The following is a 25,334-nucleotide window of genomic DNA, read 5'->3' on the forward strand; positions in this document are numbered from 1 at the left end:
TAAGGCTGACTAAAATTTTATATGTCGGTGTACCATATCCATCAGTTTGATAAATATAAATATTTTTTTATTATTAAGATTTAGTAAGCCCAATAAAGTGTTTAGTAATAACTAACATCTTTTATTAGTAGCACGAATGCTTGTAAAAAATACATATCAAAGTTACATTGTATGTGCTCTAATATTTCGATGTATCTATAAATTATTTTGTATGGCTTGAAGAAATTTGTGCTATTTTTTTTCAAATTAAGATAATATCTCCTTATAATATATACATGGTTAAGCATCAACAAAAGACCACAAAATAAAGTATTTTGTTATTTTCAATGATATTTCAAAACAGTACTTCTGTATGTTGCTCAACATTTAAATAAAAAAAATTGAATTTCAATTCGATCGTAGAAAAAATGTTGTGTGTAACATGTGCAAATGTTGTGTGTAACATGTAAAAAAGCGTATTTGTTGCACTCACCATGATTGCAGATCAGCAAATCTCATTCGTCGTGCAACAGATATGTGTATTCTATTTTCTATTCTATTATTCTATCTCTAGAGACACCTATGAGATTCATAAAAATGTTTAAAAATTTTATATTATAATATTTCCTCTTTTAGTTTTCTACCCGTTGCGTTGAAGATATTTTACTCTAAACCAGCGCCATCTATTACGCAAAAGACTAATGAAAATACACTGTAAATTTCCTGCAAAAACTTATCGATTTCAAGTTGAATTTATTACAAAATGCAGGAAAATTCTAAGAGATGGACAAATTTTAAGCGTTGAATAAATAATTACTGTACTGTAATTGCTATTTAAAATTTATATCTAATTAAAAGAAGATTCTGTGACTTAACTCCTGTTATTTTGGTTAATATCAAGTAATAAATATAATAATGCTACACAGTTCAAGATAATTTTTGTTGTTTAAAATAATTATAATTATTAATGATGGGAAAATATTATTCTTATCCTTAAAATAGTTGACATAACTTTTGTTGTTCCATTGATATTTCTTAAAAGTTTACATAGGTTATCTGCGTTAATATTAATAATAATATAAATATTAATGTTGTAATAATAAAACAATATTTTGGTTTTATATAATGTGTTTATTGTGGTTTTTGGATACACGAGTAAATTTAGACCACCTCTCAAATGTATAATTATTTCAAATAAATTAAATACTAGATTTTTAATTGCTTTACTAACTAAATAAATATTTTATAATTACTAGCAACGATGTTATGCATGGACTTTTTTAATTAGTTAGTTAAAATAGTCCGAGAGATAAACATGGAAATTTATGGTATTCAATAGCAAAAACTACCTGGTTTTATGACATAGAAATGTTTAAAAATTGCAAACAGTAAAATTAATTCAACATGTACGAACGGATAATGCGTTTATAACAAAGTGCTTTATATATTTTAGAGATAAAGAGCTTCTTTAATGATGCTTATAAAAGGTAAGTCCTATCATTATCATCGTCATCATTTTCAGCTTATTCAACCATTTCCAATTATGGTATAGCCTCCCTCATATTTAGATACTCTCTTTGTATAGTTGGACTCATTATTGTTTATTGTTGGCTATGCGGGCCCAAGTTATTCCTGCTTATTTCCTAATATCATGGTCCCATCTCAGGTTTGGTCTTCCTCTCATGATCTCTTGATTCCTCATGAGTCTTCCTCCTCCTCCTAGGTGCCTTAATATAGCTTATGACTCTCTGTCCAGAGCTTGACGAATAAAGGTGTTTCCGTCAGTGTGGGTCCAATCTCTTATGTTACGTAGCCTTTTTCCTCCCTATGCTACGTTTTCCATCGATTTTTCCTTCTATTATGAGCTGTATTTTATCATATTCTGAGTGCCGCATTATATGCCCAAGGTAGGAGTCTTTTTGGCTTTAATTGTTCCTGTTAGATGTGCACGAGTTTTCATTCTGTTTAAAACTTCACAGTTTGTTGTTCTGGAGGTCCAACTTATCCTCAGCATCCGACGATACATCCACATTTCAAATGCATTAAGGCGTTTGATGTCTTCTTGTTTCCTTTTTTTAAGCGTCCATATTTCACATCCATATTGAAGCAGGGACCATATATAACACGATATTGTTCTTAGCCTCGTTGGTATAGCTATTCTCGGATGCTCGGAGCCCAAGCTATTTCAATCCTTCTTCTGATTTCCTTAGAGTGGTCCAGCTGGCTGTTTAATTCCCTGCCCAAGTAAATATATCTCTGCGTGGTCTCAAGATGGACGCCGTTTATTATTATGTCGGTGTTTTCATTGTTTTGCGGATGTCTGTTGAAAGTCACAGTTTTTGTCTTGACGGTGTTAATCTCTAGACTCATCCCCTGATAATTTCTTCTGTCAGTTTGTCCATTAGAGTTTGCAGATGGTCTTTGGATTCTGCTAATACTACGGTGTCGTCTGCGTATCTTATATTGTTTATAATCTTCTAATTTATTTTAGCCCCTTTTGGACAATTTTGAAGAGATTACACGTTAAACAATAATGGTGACAATATGCATCCCTGTCTATCACCTCTTTGTGTGTCTACGTATCTTGTATTTTCTTTTTTTGTTTTGGTACAACCTTTGTGATTCCAGTATAGGTTCCTTATAATGATAATATCTCTTTCATCTAAGCCTAGTTCAGTGAGAACCCCCTCGTGGGTACCATGCTGTCATTTTTGTGGTCCATCTGTTGTCCGTCCTTCTTGCCAGATATCCTGCCTATTGCCACTTGAGGGATTTGATTCTGTGGATGATATCTATTATCTGGGTCTTTTGTCGGATACACTCTATTCTTTTACAGTCTCTCTTGGTTATTCCTGGCATATTTCGTTCCATTGGCGTTGTGCGAGCTGCAGTTTCCTTATAAGGCACTCCTATACATTTCAATAAAATATTGTTTAAATAATATTAAAATAGTGCATTAAACTCACGCAATTTCGTATAGTTATATAAAAATAAGCACCCATTTTAAAACGGGTTTTAATTAGTATTTTTAAGAGGCGATTATTTCATTGTGAATACTATTTTAATTCACACATTTTAATTCAATGCAGCGCTGCTCAACTTCATTATACGTTTAAATTACATGTTGTTAGATGGTGATAATTACCGGAAGTACTTTTACAATTGATATCCATTTTTCTACATGGTGGTAGAGAAGCTAACGAATGTTTTATCGAAATTACGACCAGCTACACTTACCTTAGTTATAGTAGGGGCGCACAAGATGCTTAAATGGGGACATACCAGAGCGTCGCGCGTCGTGGAGACCTATTGCTATGACCTAGTGTTTTGTGAAAAAAAGTTATATGATATATGCTCTTTTACTAGTGGTCAATTTTCGGGAACGGAATCCCGGTATAAGAACCTATAATCCCGAGGTTGACTATCACAATGATAAATTTAATCTAGAGAAATACTTAATAAAAATGCAGGTACATATATCAAAAAGAAAGTGAGAAAAGAACTTTAGTAAAATAGACAATACTAACTAGCATTCATATTCAGTAAGTAAAAAAAAATCTTGTTGCAAAAAAATCAAATATGTATAGCAAACACAGAAATATAACTTTTAAACGTTGACGTTCTGCTTAGTATAAACAAACATGATCTTTGAAAAACTAAAGAATAAAAAGTCGAATCATTTTAGATTGGGTTTTAAATTTTTCGAGATTTTCTGGATTCCGGGATTTTGGGCATAAACATTCACCAGGATCCTGGATTGGAGACCCTAGTGTACAGGTTTTTAAAAATGTAAAAAAAGTCACAAAGAGATACTCGGGCGTTTCAGATATTAACAATGCATGCGCTCTACGTATTTCTGATAATGGAGGGACATTATTCTGTCGCTTTGCATGGTGAGAGTGGCCCTACGCAGGGGTAGAAGATGAGAAGAGAAAAAATGGGTTAGAGCGTGTCAGATATTCAAAAGGAATGTTAAGTGAACCCTAAAGATGGTACTGTTCAAAAGACTTTTTTGAACGCGACCAAAACTTATGGCAGATTTTTGGGAAATATAGTTTTCAGCACCACACTTTATGAATGATTTTAGCTACTTCAGTTTGTGGAGATCGGCAGATTATGTTATTCTCGTCATTCTTGAATGATTTACTTCAACACTAAAAACAATATTGTTTATAATATTAATGAACATTGATTATTAACTGTTGTTTCATTGGGACAATGATTTATTTCATTAATATAATGATTTGTTAATCATAGATCGATGTCCGATTTATTAATACTATAAATCTAATTTCATCAATATAATGAAAATCTGATTATTAAATTAATGTAAGATTTTCATTAATGTAATGAACGCGTTCATTGTCCCAATGAACGCGTTCTTTATTTTAGTGCTGAAACACATATTCATTATATTAATGTACTAAATCATTGTGATAATGAACAATGTTATTAATACAACGAACACACTACATTATATTAATGTACGCGGTTATTAATATCATGAATAAAATATTAGGGCTTAAATGTCCGCCATGTTGATCGGTTACTTTGGTACTTTAATAACGTCTGTGTGGTTGAGTTATTCAGTCAGGCTTTAGTTTCATTAGAGCGGTAAGTGTTCTCTTCAATATTTTAAATATTTTAAATAAAAGTCCTATCGTATTGTAGTTAATTTGTTGTGTTGTCAAATCAAATTCCGCTGTGTGAGATCTCTTGTGTGGGTATTCATTAAAACAGCGGTTTCCAAATATGTTTCAGAAGATAAAAAACAAAAAGAAGAAAAACATAGTAACAAGTCGAGGCATGGAACTGATTATGGTAAATTCGAATGTTCTTTTAATATTTGGACTTTTAATTATTTTGATATACGTCTTTTAGAACCGGAAGAAGATGTTGAGACCTGCCTTCAAGCCCTCAAATTCGACAATTTAACATCGGACCCACTTGATGCGACTTGGAAAGCCTGTTGCAAATTCGTCTTGACTAAGGATATAGCTAATATAATGAAGAAATGGTCTTTTTATAGAAATCCCTCAAGATATCGACTGGTAAATTAATTTTCTTATTATAATTTACTCTAAAATTAATAATAACATTACTATTCTCTTCGTCGATTCGATTTTTTTAATTTTTAATTTGTATATGCTATATCGAGTTTAATAAATTATTATTAGTTTATTGCACTTTTTTTATTAATAATCCCTAATGGAAAAATTTACTGTGCTCCTAAGTAAGTCGGCACTATTAGTAATTTTGTTACCTTTGTAGCTAAGGGCTTGTTCAAATGGAAATCTATTTATAGTAGAATTATATCAGGTAGTTGGCTGGGAAATGACTATCAATGACATTTCATATCAATGACAGCGATCTTCATCATCGATTATACGGTGTAACAAGAGTTACTAATAGTGTCGACTTTTAAATGTATAACTAAATAGGTTATGAAATTATTTCATTGTATTAATGATAACGGTTCATTAATACAATGAAATTATTTCATTGTATTAATAAAATTTGTTTATTGTACCAATGAATGTGTTCTTCAAATTAATGAACACTGTTCATTGATTTAATGAACTTAAAGTTCATAGAGTTAATGAATTACTTTTTATTGTGCCAGTGAAATCGTTCATCGCCTCAAAATTAATGATTTAATTCATTATATTAATGAACTTTTTCATTATATTTATGTCGACATTTGGTTCAGTGAAAATAAAAAAAAATAACCACGCTCCAGAAAATCCAGGTGACTTTTTTTCGAAAATTTGTGACTCTTCCATTTCCTAATGTCATGATTAAATTGTCAGATTATTTAAATGCACACTTTTCAACCAGTGCCTTCTATTAAAAGATCAGCCTACGGGCGAGATTTATGACGTCACGCTAGTTAGATATAACGGATTAATAAATATGTTGTAGAATACATGGAAAACATAATTATTCCTCAGATTTTTGGTTTGTATTTTAAAAATGATATAGTTTACATGAAATATATATAATATACAGTTAATAACTACAACATATATACCTATTTATAGTAATAAATACTTTGGCAAATAAACTATGAACCATACAAATACAGCAAATGTTTTACAATGTACAAATAATGTATAGGTACATAAGATAACGGGTAAAATGTAAATATATTTTAAATTTTGGGGTTTGAAAATCGATCTAATTTAACAAAAAACATTCAATATGGCAAATAAACTATGAACCATACAAATACAGCAAATGTTTTACAATGTACAAATAATGTATAGGTACATAAGATAACGGGTAAAATGTAAATATATTTTAAATTTTGGGGTTTGAAAATCGATCTAATTTAACAAAAAACATTCAATATCTACTAATAGTGATGTACCGTATGATCGAAAAAAAAATGGCGTCCAGTTGGCTGGGAAATGACGATCGATGACATTTCCCATATAAATTTACATATAAAATGACAGCGATCTTCATTTCATAGCCATCGTTGACGCCGTTTTTTCTCGATCATACGGTATTATTATTTGCATTCACAAAATTTATATGTATATTTGTATCAGTGTTCGAAAAATTATATTTACAAATTTATCTAAAAAAAGGCGTCAGCGATGGCTATGAAATGAAGATCGCTGGCATTTTATATGTAAAATTATTCTAAAATTTTTGATTTTCTTGGGATTTTTAGGTTCGGGAAAAACGCTGATTTAAGTTTTCATTTGGGTTTTCATTATTTTTATTTGGTTTAAAAAAACGTTTCGGCTAACTATAGCCTTCATCAGTGTTGTGTCATATGAGAAAAATAGTGTCGAATATAATCCAAAAAATTACAGATACAATATAATTCACACCTTATAATGTTTACTGCAAATAATAAACTAATATAAACTTATCAAAAGATGACCACATATTTTTTAAAATTATTATTCTTAACACTAAAATTATCTACATTGACTATGGAGTACGCAGTAAACATTATGTGCGTGGTGTGAATATTTTATATGTAATTTTTTGGATTATATTCGACACTATTTTTTTCATATGACACAGCACTGATGAAGGCTATAATGTTAGCCGAAACGTTTTTCTTAAACCAAATAAAAATAATGAAAAACGAAATGAAAACTTAATCAGCGTTTTTCCCGAACCTAAATTCCAAGAAAATCAAAAAATTTAGAATATTTAGAAACAAGGTTCAAGAATATCAAATTTTCCAAGATTGTAAAATTCTAGTTAATTATTTTATATGTACAGTTATTTAGGGAATGTCATCGATGTTCATTTCCAAGCCAACTAGACGCCGATTTTTTTCGGTGATACGGTATAATTCTTACGTAAAATGTAAATAACATTAGACCAATTAAAACAAAGAAATATGAATTTCTTTGTATTTTTAGTAACACCTTTATTCTTAAAACTTAATTTTGTATTATGCAAATATACCAATTTTATTGTTATTTTATTCATATTCTATTCAGCCATCACTTAAATATTTGATATTAATTTGGTATTATAAATAATCAACACCTTTCATTAAAAATTACTGAACAAATATATGTTATGCTTGACATACATTATATATTATCAAACAAAAACACATTCTTCTTTTAAACTGTATCTGTCTTGTCTTTACAAAAATCTTTTTTAAAATGAACTCAAAGTAATAATCTTTTTCATGATCTTTAATACACATATTCTTTATTCTTCGCTAGATCATAATACCTACTTACGTGTTTGAATCTATCGAAGCTGAACCAACAACACTTGGAGTGGAGATTCCACAATATGAATAAAATAAACATAGTTGTCCAGTTTTCATTAATACCATCATGGGAGAATATTATTTTTAAATTTATTAAAGATATTTTCAATAGAATTCTGTTGATTTTGACCCACATTTTTCGTACCCACTTTTCTTGCTCTAGTATAACTATCCTTTCCACCAGGAACACAACAAAGATGAAGCATAGCACCAAAAACACACTCCACTTAAGCTTTATTGATGAATTGTTAGAGTCTTAAAAAACACACACAAAAATCACGATAAGTAAAAAATGTATGGGCACTTTTAGGTTAAATCACTTACACAACGTGTAATTTTTCAATTTTTCTATTTTTATGCGAAACCGAGAGTTACCATATATCTGGTAGTAGTTTATGTCACTTAAACACCAAAATAATCAGTTTTTGCACAATAATAAATAATACCAAAAATCAAAGAGTTAAAACCAAAAATCAACCGACAAAATATGAAACGGAATCTAACCCAATATCTAAGTATGTACAGCTGATGAAGTAAACAAAAGTCCGCCCGTAGGCTGATCTTTTAATAGAAGGCACTGTTTCAACATGTAATTAGTTCATCTCATATTAATATGACACACTCGAGTTTTCTCGGCTGCCCTACACACACGACCCTGTATCAAAGGTTCATGTATGAGTGGGGGTACTTAATATAGTGTAAGGTTTCTCTCCTTATGGTAATCTGCCTCGCTTGAGAAAATCCCAAAATCTCCTGTTGTACTCCCTTACTATTCTATTATTTTCTGACAGACACTATTATTGCACAGAAAAAAACTCAAGGTAAATATTAGTAAAAATTTAATATGATTTAGATTAAAACCAATTTAAACCAGATTATTTGCATGGTGTATACCAGTTTTGATATACCGGGTGTTGCATCGTCGAACGGGACATAGGAAATCCCATGTAAATTTTAATGGGGTCAATTATTGACTTCCCTAACTATTTTAGAGAATAATTCTATTTAGGTTTATTGAAGAGCACTAAAACTCACATTCAAAAGAATAACTTTAGACATTTTTGATTAGCTCGTTTACGAGTCAGAGCCGATTTCTTTTTAATTATTTCTCCTTTCTTATGGCCCTGTATTTACTTATGAGCACCAGTCAAGGCAAACGATAACTGTCAAATGAAGTTGTCATTTCAGAAATTTACCTATTTAGTGCTTTATTATTGTTACGTTTTTCGTCGGTTCCGTGTGGATAGAAAGTCACAATTTATTTAAACACTATTTATTTAACACTAATTAACAAAAATAATAACGATAAAAGACTTATAGAACTATTTACAAACGATTTATAACTAAGAATTTATTTTGAATTTTAGCGCGTCAACTGTATATTTATAACTGCCCCCTGTAGGCCACCGCCGCCGGCTTTTATACCGACAGGTAAAGAACTCTAGAATTGTCCATAGATCGTTAGGTGCGTAGACAAGGTTTTCGAATGTTCTCGTATGTACTAGTCCATTCCAGTGGGACTCGATTCTTCTAGAACGAATGAATCATTGCGGTGTCTATGCGATGTTAAGGTCATCCGAGGGCGGGCCATATTGTGAGGTTAGGTCGAGTCCACACCGGCCCGCACACTGCCCCTTCTTAGGTACATGCTCGTCCCGAGATGTATACGGTGAATGAAGGTATTTGCAAAGCTGGCCCCTGGTACATTGCGAAGTCTGGTAGAAATAGCAGTCTACAGTTTTCTCTCCCGATCTCAGCTTTGGGTTGTAGCAGCAAACGAGGATCTCGATTCCCGTAAATCTGAACAAGACTTCAATCATGTTCCGGATTGTACGCCAACTCAAACCATCGAGTCCACACGCCAGCTTCGGAATGGCTAATCGTGCAATGTTGTTGTTTAGCAGGGCTTCTCTCAGTTCAATCAGGGTCTTCCATAGATTGAGATAAGTCGGCTTACTCGGGGACCATTCCTTGGTGACCAGGTAGAAGATGTGCCTTGCTTGACCATGTGCATTGTCGGTTAGCCTCAAGACGCTTCCAACCTCTGGATCCTGTCGGCGTAGTTCTCCGACACGCCCAAACTTCTCATTGAACGTCGCAGCGATTCCTCTGGACATCCGCAAATCTCGAGCCACACAATGAGCGAGCGAATAATCAGGAGGCACGGAAAAGAGGTCTCGTTGATCTTCTTTGGTTACACCATAGCGAGCCTTCTCACTGCTGTTGTATCGGGCCATGAAATCGTCAAAGGACATCTCCGAATCAGGGGGATCAAAGCTGCAGGTTCTCACGGTCCCAGCACGATCTTCTATTTCGCCTTGGTAGGGGCTCAAACGGTTGAAATGGACTACCCTCGGTTTTCCTTTTGGCAATTTTCTGATACGGTATACGACGTCATTAATTCTATCCATGACTTCGTATGGCCCTTCCCACGAGGATTGTAGCTTCGGAGATAACCCACGACGTCTCTGCGGGTTATATAGCCACACCAACTTCCCTGGTTGGTATCCTCCATGCTCAGCTTGAATGTCGTAGTGTTCCTTCATTCGGTCACTAGCACTTTGAATATTTAGGCGGACTCTCTGATGAATGTCGTCCATCCTTTGACGTAGTGTGTGGACATAATCTTCTCCGGCGACTTCTTCTCCCGGTCGGCAACCAAATTTCAGATCACAGGGTAGGCGCACTTCCCGTCCCATAACGATGCTGGCTGGAGTTTGCCCTGTAGATTCTTGGACGGATGAACGGTAGGCCAACAGGAACAGGTGAAGAAATTTGTCCCAGTCTCTTTGGTGGTCAGAGACTACTTTGGCCAGATAACGGTTGATAGTTCTGTTCATGCGTTCAACCATCCCATCGGATTGTGGATGTAGAGCAGTCGTCCTGGTCTTGCGGATGTTCAGGACTTCACAGACGCCTTGGAACAGATTGGACTCAAAGTTTCTTCCCTGATCTGAATGAAGCTCCATGGGAACACCAAACCTGCAGATCCATTCTTTAACAAGGGCATCAGCAATCGTGGACGCTTCTTGATTTGGCAACGCGTAGGCCTCGACCCATTTGCTGAAGTAATCCATTACTACCACAATGTATTTGTTGCCATCGTTCGTCTCCGGGAAAGGACCAGCCACGTCGATCGCTATTCGTTCGAAGGGACTACCAACATTGTACTGGCGCATAGGGGCTTTACCACGCTTTTGTGGCCCATTAATGGCTGCGCAAATGTCACATTTCTTACACCAGGCCCTCACATCTTCTTTGCAGTTCACCCAGTAGAACCGTTCACGCAGCTTGCCAAGTGTCTTGGTAACACCAAGATGTCTCTGCTGGTTCCATTGTGAACTTCCTCCAAGACTTCTGGGACCCTCTTCTTTGGAATGACGATCTGCCTTCTCTCTTCTTGTCCCTCCGGTCTCTCGATCACACGGCGAAGTAGTCCGTTATCTATTACCAAGGAATTCCACTGGGCCCAGTACGACTTTTTACGTTCGGCGAATATCTGCAAACTTCTTCCCACGTTGGTCTTTGGCCTGTGTTTTTCCAGTTAATTACTAAACCTAATTCTGGGTCACTGGTTTGGTCATTTGCAAGATCTTCGGGTTGCCAACTATCATTAACCACAGTTGTTCTTAGGAGTTTCACTTCTTTCTCTTCAGCTCGGGAACAATGCTTACAGTCCTTAGCGCAAGGTCTTCTGGAAAGTGCGTCGGCATTCCGATGGATTGCCCCAGCTCGATGTTCTGTGTCGAAGTCAAATTCTTGTAATCGTTCAATCCATCTAGCTACCTGCCCTTCAGGATTCTTAAATTGCAACAGCCATTTCAAAGCAGCATGGTCTGTTCTTAACAAGAACTTTCTTCCATAGAGATACTTGTAGAAGTGTTCCACTGCTTTAACTACTGCTAGTAATTCTCGTCTGGTTACACAGTAGTTCCTTTCCGGTTTTGACAAGGTCTTACTAAAATAACCAATGACTTTTCTTGACCATCCTGGATCTGAGACAGAACAGCGCCTAACGCAACATTGCTAGCGTCGGTATCCAATATAAAGTTTCCGTTGCCAAGAGGGTAGCTAAGTATGGGCGCACTAGTCAGGGCCTTCTTCAATTTTCGGAATGCCTCGTCAGAATCTGAGTCCCAAGAGAAACGCCTCTCGCCTTCGGTAAAGTCTGGTCAATGGTTTTGCGATGGTGGCAAACCCTGTACATAGCGGCGATAGTATGTGCATAGTCCCAAAAAGCTTCGTAGTTCATGTTTATCTTTAGGTATCGGCCACTCTTCCACTGTCTTGGTCTTCTGTGGATCTACCGCAACTCCTTGGGAGGAGACTACATGGCCCAAGTAGTGTACCTTTCTTGACACAGATGACATTTCTTGGGGCTAAGTTTCAAACCAGAGCTCCCTAGTCGCTTGAAAACTTCTTCCAAATTCTTCAGATGATCGTCAAAGGATTTCCCAACCACTATGATGTCATCCAGGTACACTAAACAGGTAGTCCAGGATAGTCCCTTTAACACAGACTCCATTAGTCTCTCAAAGGTAGCTGGCGCGTTGCACAATCCAAAAGGCATGACGGTAAATTGCCACAGTCCGGAGCCCACCGAGAACGCTGTCTTCTCTCTGTCTTTCGGCGCCATGTCGACTTGCCAATATCCACTCTTCAGATCTAACGTAGAGAATATCGTTGACCCCGCCAATGTGTCTAGAGTATCGTCTATCCTCGGCAGGGGATAGCTATCCTTCTTGGTAACATTATTGAGCTGCCGATAATCAACACAGAACCTGGTGGTACCGTCTTTCTTCTTTACTAGTACTACCGGCGATGTCCACGGGCTGTTAGATGGTTCGATGACACCCTCTTCTTTCATTTCTCGAAGGATTTTGTCAGCTTCTTCACGTTTGGCGAGCGGAAGTCTTCTCGGATTTTGTTTGATTGGTCGTGCATCTCCGGTGTCAATTTTATGTTGTACTAAATTGGTACGACCTCTATCTCCTGCTTCTCCTTTATCAAACACGTCTTGATACTTGATTATTAGGTTTCTCAATTTTCTACTATTTTCGGGAGATAATCCTTTAACGTTTACTAACTCCTTCACCATTTTGTCCGGAATTTTTGAAGTCGAAACTTTGGAGGCTTCCACGCTTCGAATGACTGAGGAGACCGAACAACAGTACCCTAACAGGGTTCCCTTCTTCAAGGATACAGAATAATAATTCGTGTTCATTACTCTCACCGGTACAGTCTTCTTCGCTCGTAGCAGGGCTTTTCCAACAGCGACCCCTCGTCCTATTTCGCTGTCATGGTTCCTTGGCTCCAACAGAATAATACTCCCATTATTCATTTTACCTTCCAGGCAACCATCCAAAAATATCTCACAGCGCTCAGGGATCGAAACATCTTCTGCTACCACCACGCGAAGCGTCTCCTCACATTTTCGATGTAGAACCACTTCTTCTTCATTTATTTTCAAAATTCCCTGTTTGAAGTTTAGTTAAAACCTTTAGTGGTCATAATGTCCATTCCGAGAATAAGTTCATCTTCGATATCTGCTACTAACACTGGATGTTCAAAACTGGTGCTCCCAACAACAAAATTAAGGTTTACTTCTCCATGGACAGCAGCGGAGCCCCCCGTAGCAGTACGTAGTCGCCATTGTGTTGTTTTAACCTTCTTCGATGTTTTAAGAATGTCCGGTCTGATGATAGTTTTCGTCGCACCTGTATCCAACAGCATGGTCCGGAACTCTCCATCAACAAAACCATCCACAAAAATGCTGTTGAATTTGTGTTCTAGCGAGGCGACTTGAGCAGTTTTCGTTGGGGCATGTTGGATACAGGTCGACGTGTGCCCCTTCATTTCGACCCTTAGTAGTTTTCCGACCTCGACGAAGCCGGTTCTTCGTTCTTCTCCTTACAACGGCTTCGCACGTGTCCTACCTGTCCGCAGTTCCAGCAACGAATCGGTCTCTTCTTGCCCATGTACTGGTCCATTACCTTCCGAACAATCCCTTCCACGGATTCGTCGGAACATTCGTCGATGGCCCGTACTCTTCTTAAAGACCGAGAACTTTGTTTCGCCGCCTCAAATTCTAGGGCACGTGCTAAAGCATCCACCAAGTGCGTTGGGTGGGCTAGGAGAAGTGCTTGTCTTGTCTCGTTGTCACGTAAGCCGTCGGAGAATGCCTGTACTGCCAACCACTCCATAACATTCTCGGGCGTAGCAGGGTACGCAAGGCGAACGAGGCGGGCTACGTGGCTTCAAACTCCTGCAGAGACTCATTTGACTTTGAATGCGATTTTTAGCTGGGAATGATAGACATGTTCCAAATGAGCTTGGCCGTACCTCATTTCTAAATGTCGTACCAATTGCTGATAATCTCCCTGTTCCGATGGTGACAATGTCTGCAGAATATCAGTCGCATCTCCTCGCAGTGCGACAGTCAAAGCGGTAGCCTTTTCAGCGATTGTCCATCCGTTCGCTCTCGCAGCGGCCTCAAACTGGCAAAAATAATTGGCCCAAGCGGTTTTCCGTCAAACTGTGGAGGCTTAATAACTGACTTTGAGATATACTTATTTTCGACTAGTTTCAGTGCCTCCGATGTTTCTTGACATTTTGGTGAATTGGCCTTTTCTATTTCTTTGTTTTAAAATTTCGATTTTTTTATTTACATCGTCCTCAATTTGTGTTATTTTGTCTTGTAGTTCCGTAGAATTCTCTATAATTTCTGTTATCTTTTCTTCTAAATTAATTATTTTATTATTAAAGCTGGCCTGTATGTCTTTAGAATTTTCTGCGATCTTATCTTCTAAAATATTAATTTTATCACTGATTTTCTCTCTTCTAAATTAACTTCCAAGCCAATTATTTTACTATTCAAATTGTCGTTTAAATTGTCTTGTAAATTTTTCAATGACGAGTCAAGGTCACCTTCCAGCTCGAAGTAAAATGTGTCAGGATCCTCACCTTCCTCCACCAAAACGTCTCTCAGTCTAGCTTGCAAAATGCTTTTCTTTCCATCTGTCTGCACTCTCTCTTCCAATATGCATTTCAGTTCGGACACTTTCAAGTCTTTCAACAATTTTTTAGAGCCATGGTCAGTCTTTTTTTATTCTTCTAGTCTATCACACACGCCACACTTGACACCAATTGTTACGTTTTTCGTCGGTTCCGTGTGGATAGAAAGTCACAATTTATTTAAACACTATTTATTTAACACTAATTAACAAAAATAATAACGATAAAAGACTTATAGAACTATTTACAAACGATTTATAACTAAGAATTTATTTTGAATTTTAGCGCGTCAACTGTATATTTATAACTGCCCCCCTGTAGCCACGGCCGCCGGCTTTTTATACCGGCAGGTAAAGAACTCTAGAATTGTCCATAGATCGTTAGGTGCGTAGAGAAGGTTTTCGAATGTTCTCGTATGTACTCGTCCATTCCAGTGGGACTCGATTCTTCTCGAACGAATGAATCATTGCGGTGTCTATGCGATGTTAAGGTCATCCGAGGGCGGGCCATATTGTGAGGTTAGGTCGAGTCCACACCGGCCCGCAACATTATTATTGAAAACTCATTCCTACATCGGAAATCTTAAAGATGTATTTATAAATACAAATTAATATGAATTAAAGGAAAATAAAGTAATCAATTACAAGGTTAATTATAGTATTACTACAATATTCAATAACTTATTAATTTAGGTACTATTAAATTGTTAGAACTTAAGGATTTAAGAAGATGTTCAAATAGTCCTCTATCGACTGCTAGACAATAACCCAGGCGATCATAAAATTCTCTTCTTACATTCCCTAGTTGGTAAACTGAAATTCTATTGCATTCAGCAGAAATAGCATTTTTGAACTCGTCTAGAATGGGGTATTTTTTATCCTCGTATATCCTGTTTTTTAAATGGCCCCAGAGAAAGAAATCATTTGGTGAAATATCAGGAGACCTTGCTGGCCAATTTACTGTATGATTTAGGCCAATAACGTTTCCGTTAAAACTATTGTCTAAATATTCCCGAACAGCCAGTGTACTATGTGCAGGGCAGCCATCCATTTGGTACCAAACTTCCTGATTTTCTCTAGCGGCATCATGTAAAGCAGGTAAAATATGGTTTTTGAGTAGTTCCAAATAATATTCTGCTTTTAAATTTCGCGTAAGAAATAATGGCCCGATAATATTGTGTCCGAATATCCCTGCCCAAACATTTACTTTCTGTGGATATTGCGTCCTTGTTTCGACAAACCTGTGTTGGTTTTCTTTGTTCCAATATCGATAATTTTGAACAGTGGGTTCATTATTTAAGGTAAACGTGCATTCGTCAGTGAAACATACGTTTTTTAAAAATTCCCTATCCGTGTTTGCTCTTTCCATCATATCAAAACAAAACGCCTGCCGCCGTATTTCGTCCCCATCTCGTAGCTCTTGGTGCTTTTCATATTTGAAGGAATAGTATTTATCTCGTTTAAAATAAGTCATTGGGAGAAAGATCTGGTGATCTAGCGGGCCACAAAATAGTTCCATATCCACTAATTAAACGGTTGGAGAAAGTATTGTTCAAATATTCGTGAACAATACGGGCATTGTGGGCAGGACAACCACCTCAGCAATTTGATTACTTGAAAACGTGGGATTTTGATCCGCGGTAGTACAAATGAACACTTGCTTTAACTCCTGTTCTTCATTAATCAACACATCATGTTTTTTTTGTTTTTATGGGAACACGAACCCATGTGTTTCAAAATTATTAATAACTCTTGATACAGTAGGTAAAGATGGAATTGGCCTGTCTACAAAAGTTTGTGGAAAAATTGTTTGTATATCCCGATAAGACCTATTTTGGAAAATAGGTCTTATCGGGATATATAATTTTGAAATTTTTCAATATGAATTTTCTCACGAACTTCGTAAACATCCATTATTTTACTTAAAAAATAAATTTTACACGAGAACTGTCGCGAGAATCTATGTATTCGTTTAGGCTATTAAAACACGAATAAATACAAATTCTGAAACATTCTTATCACATATCTACCTATCTTTATTTTATCGCATTTTTCGCCTGCTTTTTATCCGGCGGACAGGTATACGCTAATTCGTCCGGTTCTGCCTATGTTACTACTACGGTGGTCCGGTCTGTATATTATTATATCTACTTTAGAAAATACGTAAAAAAATCAAGATATGTTCTAACTCTTCCTGTTTAATGTACTTTTAACAGTTATGTCGTCGAGATTGAAAATACCGCATTCCTACTAATTAAAGAATATTTTTTTCAATCCTCAAACGAGCCGCAAATCTGTAGGTCACAGTCAATGGTAAAACAAATTTGTATTCTGCAAATACTACTTTTGTAGTCTACTTCCTCCTAATTAGTGAAAAGACAGAATTTTGATTTGTTTAAACAATCATTTATAAATATAAAATACAAATAGTTGAAGGTGTCACGTACTTTCAATATCAAAGCAACTTAAAATTCAATACTGTATTTCAGTAACGTAGAACACTAGCTAGGTTAGTAGGAATGCATTTTTTTGTCTCAATATAGAAAGTCATTTATTTATTATTAGATGCTTTATTTACCATCTATATAAAAAAATAAATGTGGCTCCATTGCTGTGAAAATATTTGTATTCAGGGCTGAATTGTGTTTTGAAATGTTTTTCCAATATAGATTTACAAAGACTCACCCTGTATATATACGCCCAGAGTTACTTATACGAAATTCAGATATTTTGTTCAAACACCTAGAGTATTTGGAAAAACTGAGGTGTCATTATTAATATTACAGAGTCATGCAAAAAAATGTAAAGACCTTAAAATAAGTAAATTAATTTTAAACATTCTAAAAGGGATACATTGGAACCATTTTTTACCAGCAAGATTTATTAATAAGCAACCTCATTACCTAGCTTTAAGAGTGTTAACTAGAGGTGTGTAGTTTGTGAACGAACTAGTTCCAATGAACGATTCCGACCCTGGAATGAAAGGAACTAGTTCCCGGTTTCTCCAAGAACTAGTTCCTCAGGACCTATTCCGTGATCGAGACTGTGATCGACATATAATAATGTGGGGAGTGCCAGCCGCATATTATCGGATCCAGACCTAGAGGAACTAAATAAAAGTCTAGTTTACGTACGGATAGGCCAGCGCGATCGTAGCCCGATGCTAGGCGGGAGTGGAGAGTGCCAGCCGTATGTTACCTGTCCCAGACCGAAACGACTGAGAGGAACTAATTAAAAGACTAGTTCACGGGGATTTATTCAGTCGGCAGATCCGAGATATCATACAAGGTGACGACGACGAATTCGGCATTGTCTATTGCCACAGCCTAGCCGGCGTAATTACCATAGAAAATTGTCGTGGATACTGTTTTTGGTTTTTAGTTTGTTCTTTGAATATTTTATGAGAATGTTTCACTTTAGGTTCCTAGAAATATCTTATAAAACGAACTAGATATTCTGAATTTTTAGACAAAAACAAAGAACTTAAAGTGAGTAAAAATGCAATTTTTTCTTAAAATTTTTGTTTTCTTTGCTCCAATTGATTTGTGATATAGTTTTTTAAACTCTGATTTGAGTTTATTTTTAATTTTTTTTTATCTGCAATAAAAATTACATATATGTTTTGGACATATGCAATTACACGTCTCGTTATATTTCGTACATAAAAAAATATCAGAACAATCAATCAAACAAAAAAAACAGATCATACTGTGAATAGTTCTGACTGACAACGAAACCTACTAGCACGCAACGGGGATGTCAATGTTAGTCGGGAACTATTATTGTGAACCATTGTGAACTAAAGACCTTGTTCAAGGAACTATTCCTCTGGGGGAACTAGAACTAAGGAACTAGAATTCCTATCTCTAGATTAAACGTATGTAAAAATACAATTTAGGGTGAAACATTACTTTTTGATACAACATACTCCAATGACATACAATCATCCTTAATACATAATGATATGGCTAAGTTAATTTACAAAAGATTGATTCGATAGCAGCCCTTGATAATCAGCGAAATAATTCAATTTTAAAGTGGAATGAGATTAGACAATCTATGTTGTACTTTTTTTTCTAAAAAGTAGGTTTCATAAAGAATCAGGTCAAACTATTTTTTAAATTTTTTGATATCTTGCATTTTTTTATCTGGTAACGTAAGTATGTGATTACTATGGTGATACTCATAAGAAATATACATGCAATAAATACAAGTAGTATAATCTATGCAACAATACAGGAAAAAGTTCCATCAGACATCATCCAAAAAATGACAGACAATATGTATATAACTTACCTGTTAATAAAACTACAAACATAACTCTCATTATTATGATGTATCCTCTTGTTGGATATATCATAAATATGTATGTGTATGCTAATAATAGGAAAATGAAAAATATTTTTAAAGTATTTTTTCCAATTTTTATTTTCTATTACAAAAATAAAATTTACAGTTCTTTTCTATATAATAAGGAAGTTGGTGATAATATTTATATACAATAACTTCAAATAGATTATATTAAAATAGCAGGATCTGTGTTTTTTTAAAGAAATTTGAACCTTGAGTTATTGTTCTTGTTTTGTGTTTTTTTAACATTTCTTATTATACTTCTATCAGTTTTTTATACTTTGAAAATGAATTATTGAAATTGTGTATCTGAATAATATACAGTATGTTCAAGAATATATTGTTCTAAATATCAGAAAATTTATATTTTATTATATTGGAATAACTTTTGCTGCACATCATAGTACGATCACCAGCAAACTCCATAAGACGACGCATTTTAGCTAAATTAACTAGTGTAAATATTTATCCCATGCGATTGAGAAAAAAAAACAGCGTCAAAGACGACTGGGGAGTAACAATTGATAATAATTTTGGCGAGGTCAAGCTCTAGATGTCATTATTTGTACCGTACTCTTTTTAAAACTAGAAAAAAAATTGAAAATAAATTTGTGTGTCTGGAAACGTTCTATCCTTTATATAATTAGTGTCAATTTTGACAAGTTTACATTTCCCAATTTTTAGTAAATGGCGTCTAGAGATTGACCTCGCCAAAATTATCATCGATTGTCATTCCCAGCCGTCTTTAACGTGAGGTTTTTTTCGATCATACAGTATTTAAAACAATATTAAAATATTCTACTTCCTATAATGTTAGTCCTAGAAATCTCAAAAATATCAATCAATAATGCAATAAATATTTTATCGATAGTAATAATTTCAAATGACAATCAGTTTAATAAAAATACTGTCATATCATTACAAAAATGGAGATTAAAAGATTATATCTTTAGGTAAACACTACTTAAGATGTTTTACAGTACTTAATCATAAACTTCATTTAGGACATCAAAACACGAAAGAGTGTAAGATAAATGAACGCGTGTCTACAAAAATATGCCTATACCGAGTGTTTTTTGAACCCATATGAAACATTTCCTTGTCGAACAAGAAAAGATCAACAATGGCAACGTGAAATTTATTTAAAAAAAGAATGAAAAATATATTTGTATTTTTTTTCAAAAATCTCCAGAAATATTCGGAATTTTTGAAACTTTTAGGGTAACATTTTGATCAGCATCAAATTGCGCATTTTTCCCTATTTAGAAAACCTCTTATTTCTTCTAGTTTCCGAGACCCCGATCTTCTAATGAAGCTCAAACTTAGGACACCCTGTACAGTTTTAATAAGATTTTTAAACTATTGCTTTTCTTGTCTTAATCACTCTATACATATAAAAAATATACAAAATATCAGTTAAACACTAGAGTTTCCTCATTTATAAATAAGTCAGGGAATAATATACAGGGCGGGTCTTAAATAAGTGCAAATATTTTTAGGGGTAGAATATTTCAAACACGTCTATGAGATTTTTTTCGCGAAAAAAAATTTTGAAAATTTGGAATTTTTTGAAAAATATTTAGGAAAATGTTTTAATTTTTAGTTAAAAAACATGGCAACATAGGTAGTGGATTAAATTTACAAGAAAGAAAACCCAGAAAAGATCCAGTGATTTTCAAAATATCATGTTTTATAAGTAAAATATTTCGGGTATTTTGGATTTGTTTGAAAAACGGTAAAGAGAAAATATGTTTCTTTTATCTACCAGCCTTGAAAATATTTGCACTGGTTTTAGACTCACCCTGTATAATAAAATATTAGAAGTATAATATATTTGGGGTTGGAATAGCAAAATAAAACACTAAGTCAACACAGGAAATGGCTTTATACACAAGAATATTAATAAATAATTAAAAATATATATGTATTTTCCAACTTTCCTTAATAAAAATATTACAAATAGAGGAACTGTCCTGAAATCAAAACTATATTTATTTTAGACGGTATTTACTTTAGATGGTCTATATACTTACTTTGCTATAAGTATCGTAATCTTAAATCATACAGGGTGTTCAAAATTTCGCCAAATTTTCTAAAATATAAAATAATTTTTCTTTGTTTGTTTTTAAATTGAACACTTTGTATATTATTTTTTTATTAGATAGAGAATTAACAAATGAACATTTTTTGTATTTGGAGTATTTTAAAGTTTTTAATGGTTCCACAAATACCCGCATTATTAGGGCTCTTTCGATGGGCTCTTTCAATGGTAAAATACGAGAGAAAAATCATTGGGTGACTTTGTTAAAAAATTACTGTGGAAAATGCCATATGAAATATAAAACCGCGAATATCTCCAAAACCTGTGTGATACCTATACCTTTTGTTAATTTAACAAAAATTAAAGATTGTAGAGTAAAATACTCAACGGTAATAAAAAGATACACGTTTAAAACATATTTTAATCATTACAGAATTAAAACTAGATATAAACCTATAATTATGTGATAAAAATTAGCTAGATGAAATCAAATGCTAAAAATGCTTTCTTTCCTGTTAACTGCATAAAATGTCTTTTCAAATGGATCTTTTCATTTTAAAAGGCATATGTGGAGTTCTACCTCGAAGCAGCTAGAATAATTTCTCTCATGTTGTCGACAATAGTTGGTCGAGTTTTGTTAACAGTCTCTTTAACATATCCCCATAAAAAAAAACAGATTAGATAAAATCAAGAGCATTTAAGTATTCTATTAATTGGTGAATGCGCACTGCATTCGCCAACTAATAAAATCATATCAATTCTCTCTAATGTAGGATAAGTTTGCATTTTCGGCAAATTTCTGAGAATTTTTTTGTGTTTTAACTGACAGAAAATGATAACTAGTTGTTAAAGTTGGACTAATTAGACAGCTATGTTGAAGTAACGTCAGACATATCACAGCCACCTAGATTTTATCAAATAATAAAGATCTATTTAGATCAAATCATGTAAATGAATATATCTAAGAAAATCTTGGTTTGAGGAGTAGGCAACTTTAATAGTATGTTGAAGGGACATGCATTCTCCATTGAATATCAGAATAATATACTGGGTGCATTATAATATACATTTAAAATAAAAGAGTAACATGCTTTTAAAGGTGACCATTGTTCAATATTAATTTTGTCTCACCCTGTATAACATTTTAGATCAAGTTTTAATTTGATTTAAAGTACAATAGTTAATTTAACTAGATACTATACCGGGTAAATTCCAATTTAGGTAGCTTTTATTGTAATTTACAAATTGTTTTTTATTTCTAGAAAATGTTAAATATATCGAAAACCTTACATTTTAGTCATATACTTCTCTCATAAAACTCACCTTTATTTTTCTCCCATAATCCGAAAATCAATTAATATATAGGGTGTTCCTTTACAAAAAACACAACTTCGATATGTAACTTTTTTGAGGACACCCTGTAGAACTCTCTATATTTTTAAAAAGGGTTCTGAATTAACCTACAATATGCTCACAAAATTTCATTTCAATACAAACTGTCGTTCTTCGCGGCGTATGAGAGGCGCCATCCTGTACAAATTATCATTTAAAGACCGACGAAGAAGACATTCAAAAATTGAAAAAAAACGCTACAAGATATCGTTCGTAGTATCAAAGAGGTTTCGACCTCTTGCCCTATTATATCAATTATCTATAGTTTCCACACACCACTATAATCCGCTAGCGCCAGCTACTTCGATAAAACAACCGTAAAAACATCAACAATCGTGACTGACAATCGAAAAAGATTCGTGCGATCATTCATAGTACGTAGCCTACTCCGATCGATATAAAAGATCGGACAGTGCACAGGTCACCGTTTAAATTTCTTCGCATGTCACAGGGGAAGTGTCACTGATATTTGACACTCCACTGGGCTGGTATTTTGAAAATTTCGGAATAAAATAAATAGTCCGAGAGTAACAGGAAGTTTGATGTAATTTTGTTTTAGTCTGTGATGGGCTAAGAGTGTGTTTTTGTGTGGTCCAGTATTTTTGTGAATAGTGTTTTGGAAATAATAAAAGAATATGGTTAAAGAAACCTTTGAAATTGCTGAGGCAGAGAAGAAGAATGGATTTGTTATTGAGGAAAAACCCGTAGAAAAAGGTAAAAAATTTCATGATTTTTTCGTAAAATACGCAATGTACTTCTAAAATGTTATACATTTTAACGAGCATTTTTACAATACTATTATTGTTTATATTCGTACAACAAACCACAAACATTCTTCTAAAAATATTTTTGCGAATGTCATGGGATTACCACCAGAATAAAAAAAACAGAATTCTTTAGAAATCAAATTATTTGGTTTACAATGCCTCTGTTTGAATTATCGCATTTTACTGTATCATGATGCATTTAATGCAATTCATAAGTTCAATACTTTGTGTATTTTAACTGCAAATAATGTCTTTAATCGTTTATTGAAATGGTTTGGTGAATAAAAGTAATTCTACGTTTTATAACTATGGTTTTCTATATAGTAAAAAGCTACAAATGATTCTATAAAGAAAGCCTTTAACCGTTATTTAGATATAATTAAAAATTCTTGTCACAATACATATGTATTTTAACTGTATTAAGTTCCTCAGTAGTTTTTTTATTTCTGTAAAACTTTCTTTAGCCAATTCTATAGATTTAAAGGCAATGTCTTTTTGAAACACTAATTCACCACAATACACCAAAATACTTTGCTTTTAACACTGGACTCACGTTTCGCTAGCCATTTTAGCATCATCAGTAGGTAGTCAGTACGAGCCCTAACAACTAAATGTTCGAACAAACAAAAAATTATTAAAAACCTTTATTTTCATTAACTGAATTATTTACATTTAAGAAATACATTAAAAATATATTAAAATCTAACATTTCTAATGAGTATTTAAATAGTTTAGTTTCTATAAATATTAAAATAAACTGTAGGCCAATAAATAAAGAAAAATATTGCACAATATCGTGACAACTAAATGTTCGGACACTTTAAAAAATAACTGTTCTAATATGGCGTTACATCGGCATGAACCTTTGCAACCACTGCATGTCTGTTTGGTATTGTTTTTATTAATGATTGACATGCGCCAGAGTAAAAATTTTTCCATAATTTACATAATATCATCGTCAAATGGGCAACGTTGGGGATCGTGGCACAATTTTTGTTTTGTTTTATGCCTCATGTCTCGATAATATTAAAGTTCGGACTGTGCTAAGGCCATGAGGGGACTTTGATGTTCATGTCCCTAAACCATTTTTTAGTAGTTTTAGCCATTTTGCATGCCCCGCCATCCTGCTGAAATATAAAATTCATATCCTGGTAAAGGTCTCTCGCACTTGGCACAGAATTGTTTTTCAAAATTTCTTGATATTTTGACACACTAGTTGTGCCTTTCTACCGCCTCATACCTTCCTAGACCCATTGCGGACATAAACTCTAAAAGCATAATGTCTTTAGGAAATTCCACTGTCCATCTTTCATAAAGATCATGCATGCGTGCAGATGTAATCCTTGAACTTGCAATTTGCGATTAGAATTATCAGCGTCGGATTGGAACTTCTGATGTCACAAACTACCAAAATGACATTAAGGTAAAATATCTAATATAATAATTTCCCAATCCGACGCTAATAATTCCAATCGCAAATGGCAAGAGCACGAATTACATGTGCACAGGAGCCACCTTAATATCGATATAATTAACACCGCTAGAGTGTCTATTTGATAAAGATTAGGACAATGGACAGTGAAATTTCCTAAAGGCATTATGATTTGAAGGAGTATGTCCAAAGTATGAGGTGGTAGAAGGCATAATTGATGCCTCAAAAAATCCAAAAATTTTGAAAAATATTCTTGTTTCGAGTGGGAAGGACAAAGGTACGATGTAACCAATTGTTCTGGTAAAGACCAGGACAATAATTTTATATTTTAACAGGATGGCGGGGCATGCCATACAGGTGAAACTACTAAAAATGGTTTAGGGACATGCACAGACTTCGCACAGTCCGGACCTTAATGTCATCGAGACACGTGGCATAAAACAAAACAAAAATTGTGCCACGATCCCCAAGAAACCGTTGCCCATTTGACGATGATATTAAGTGCTAATGGTCATTAATGCTAATTAATGGCAAAATTTTTACTCTGGCGTCAGTCAATCATTAATAAAAACAATGCCAAACAGGCTTGCAGTGGTTGCAAAAGTTC

General features: G+C 34.3%; 1 protein-coding gene across 3 annotated transcripts in view; it reads left to right on the forward strand.

Moving 5' to 3' along the window:
• Positions 1–1,438: 1,438 nt before the first annotated feature.
• Positions 1,439–25,334, forward strand: part of LOC115880942 (putative inorganic phosphate cotransporter) — a 48,705-nt gene continuing 24,809 nt past the window's right edge. Inside the window, exons 1-2 of one of the 3 annotated variants that reach the window (XM_030898277.1) lie at positions 22,869–23,033; positions 23,088–23,242. In XM_030898277.1, coding sequence (XP_030754137.1) covers positions 23,164–23,242 — 79 coding nt within the window. In that variant the 5' untranslated portion in view covers positions 22,869–23,033; positions 23,088–23,163. Of the gene's footprint in view, positions 1,467–22,868; positions 23,243–25,334 lie in introns of those variants that run through there. The other 2 variants (XM_030898279.1, XM_030898275.1) reach the window with 2 other exon arrangements.

The sequence above is a fragment of the Sitophilus oryzae genome, unplaced genomic scaffold, assembly GCF_002938485.1.
Source record: "Sitophilus oryzae breed Bouriz unplaced genomic scaffold, Soryzae_2.0 scaffold_1667_pilon_pilon, whole genome shotgun sequence".
Taxonomy (NCBI): Eukaryota; Metazoa; Arthropoda; class Insecta; order Coleoptera; family Curculionidae; genus Sitophilus; species Sitophilus oryzae.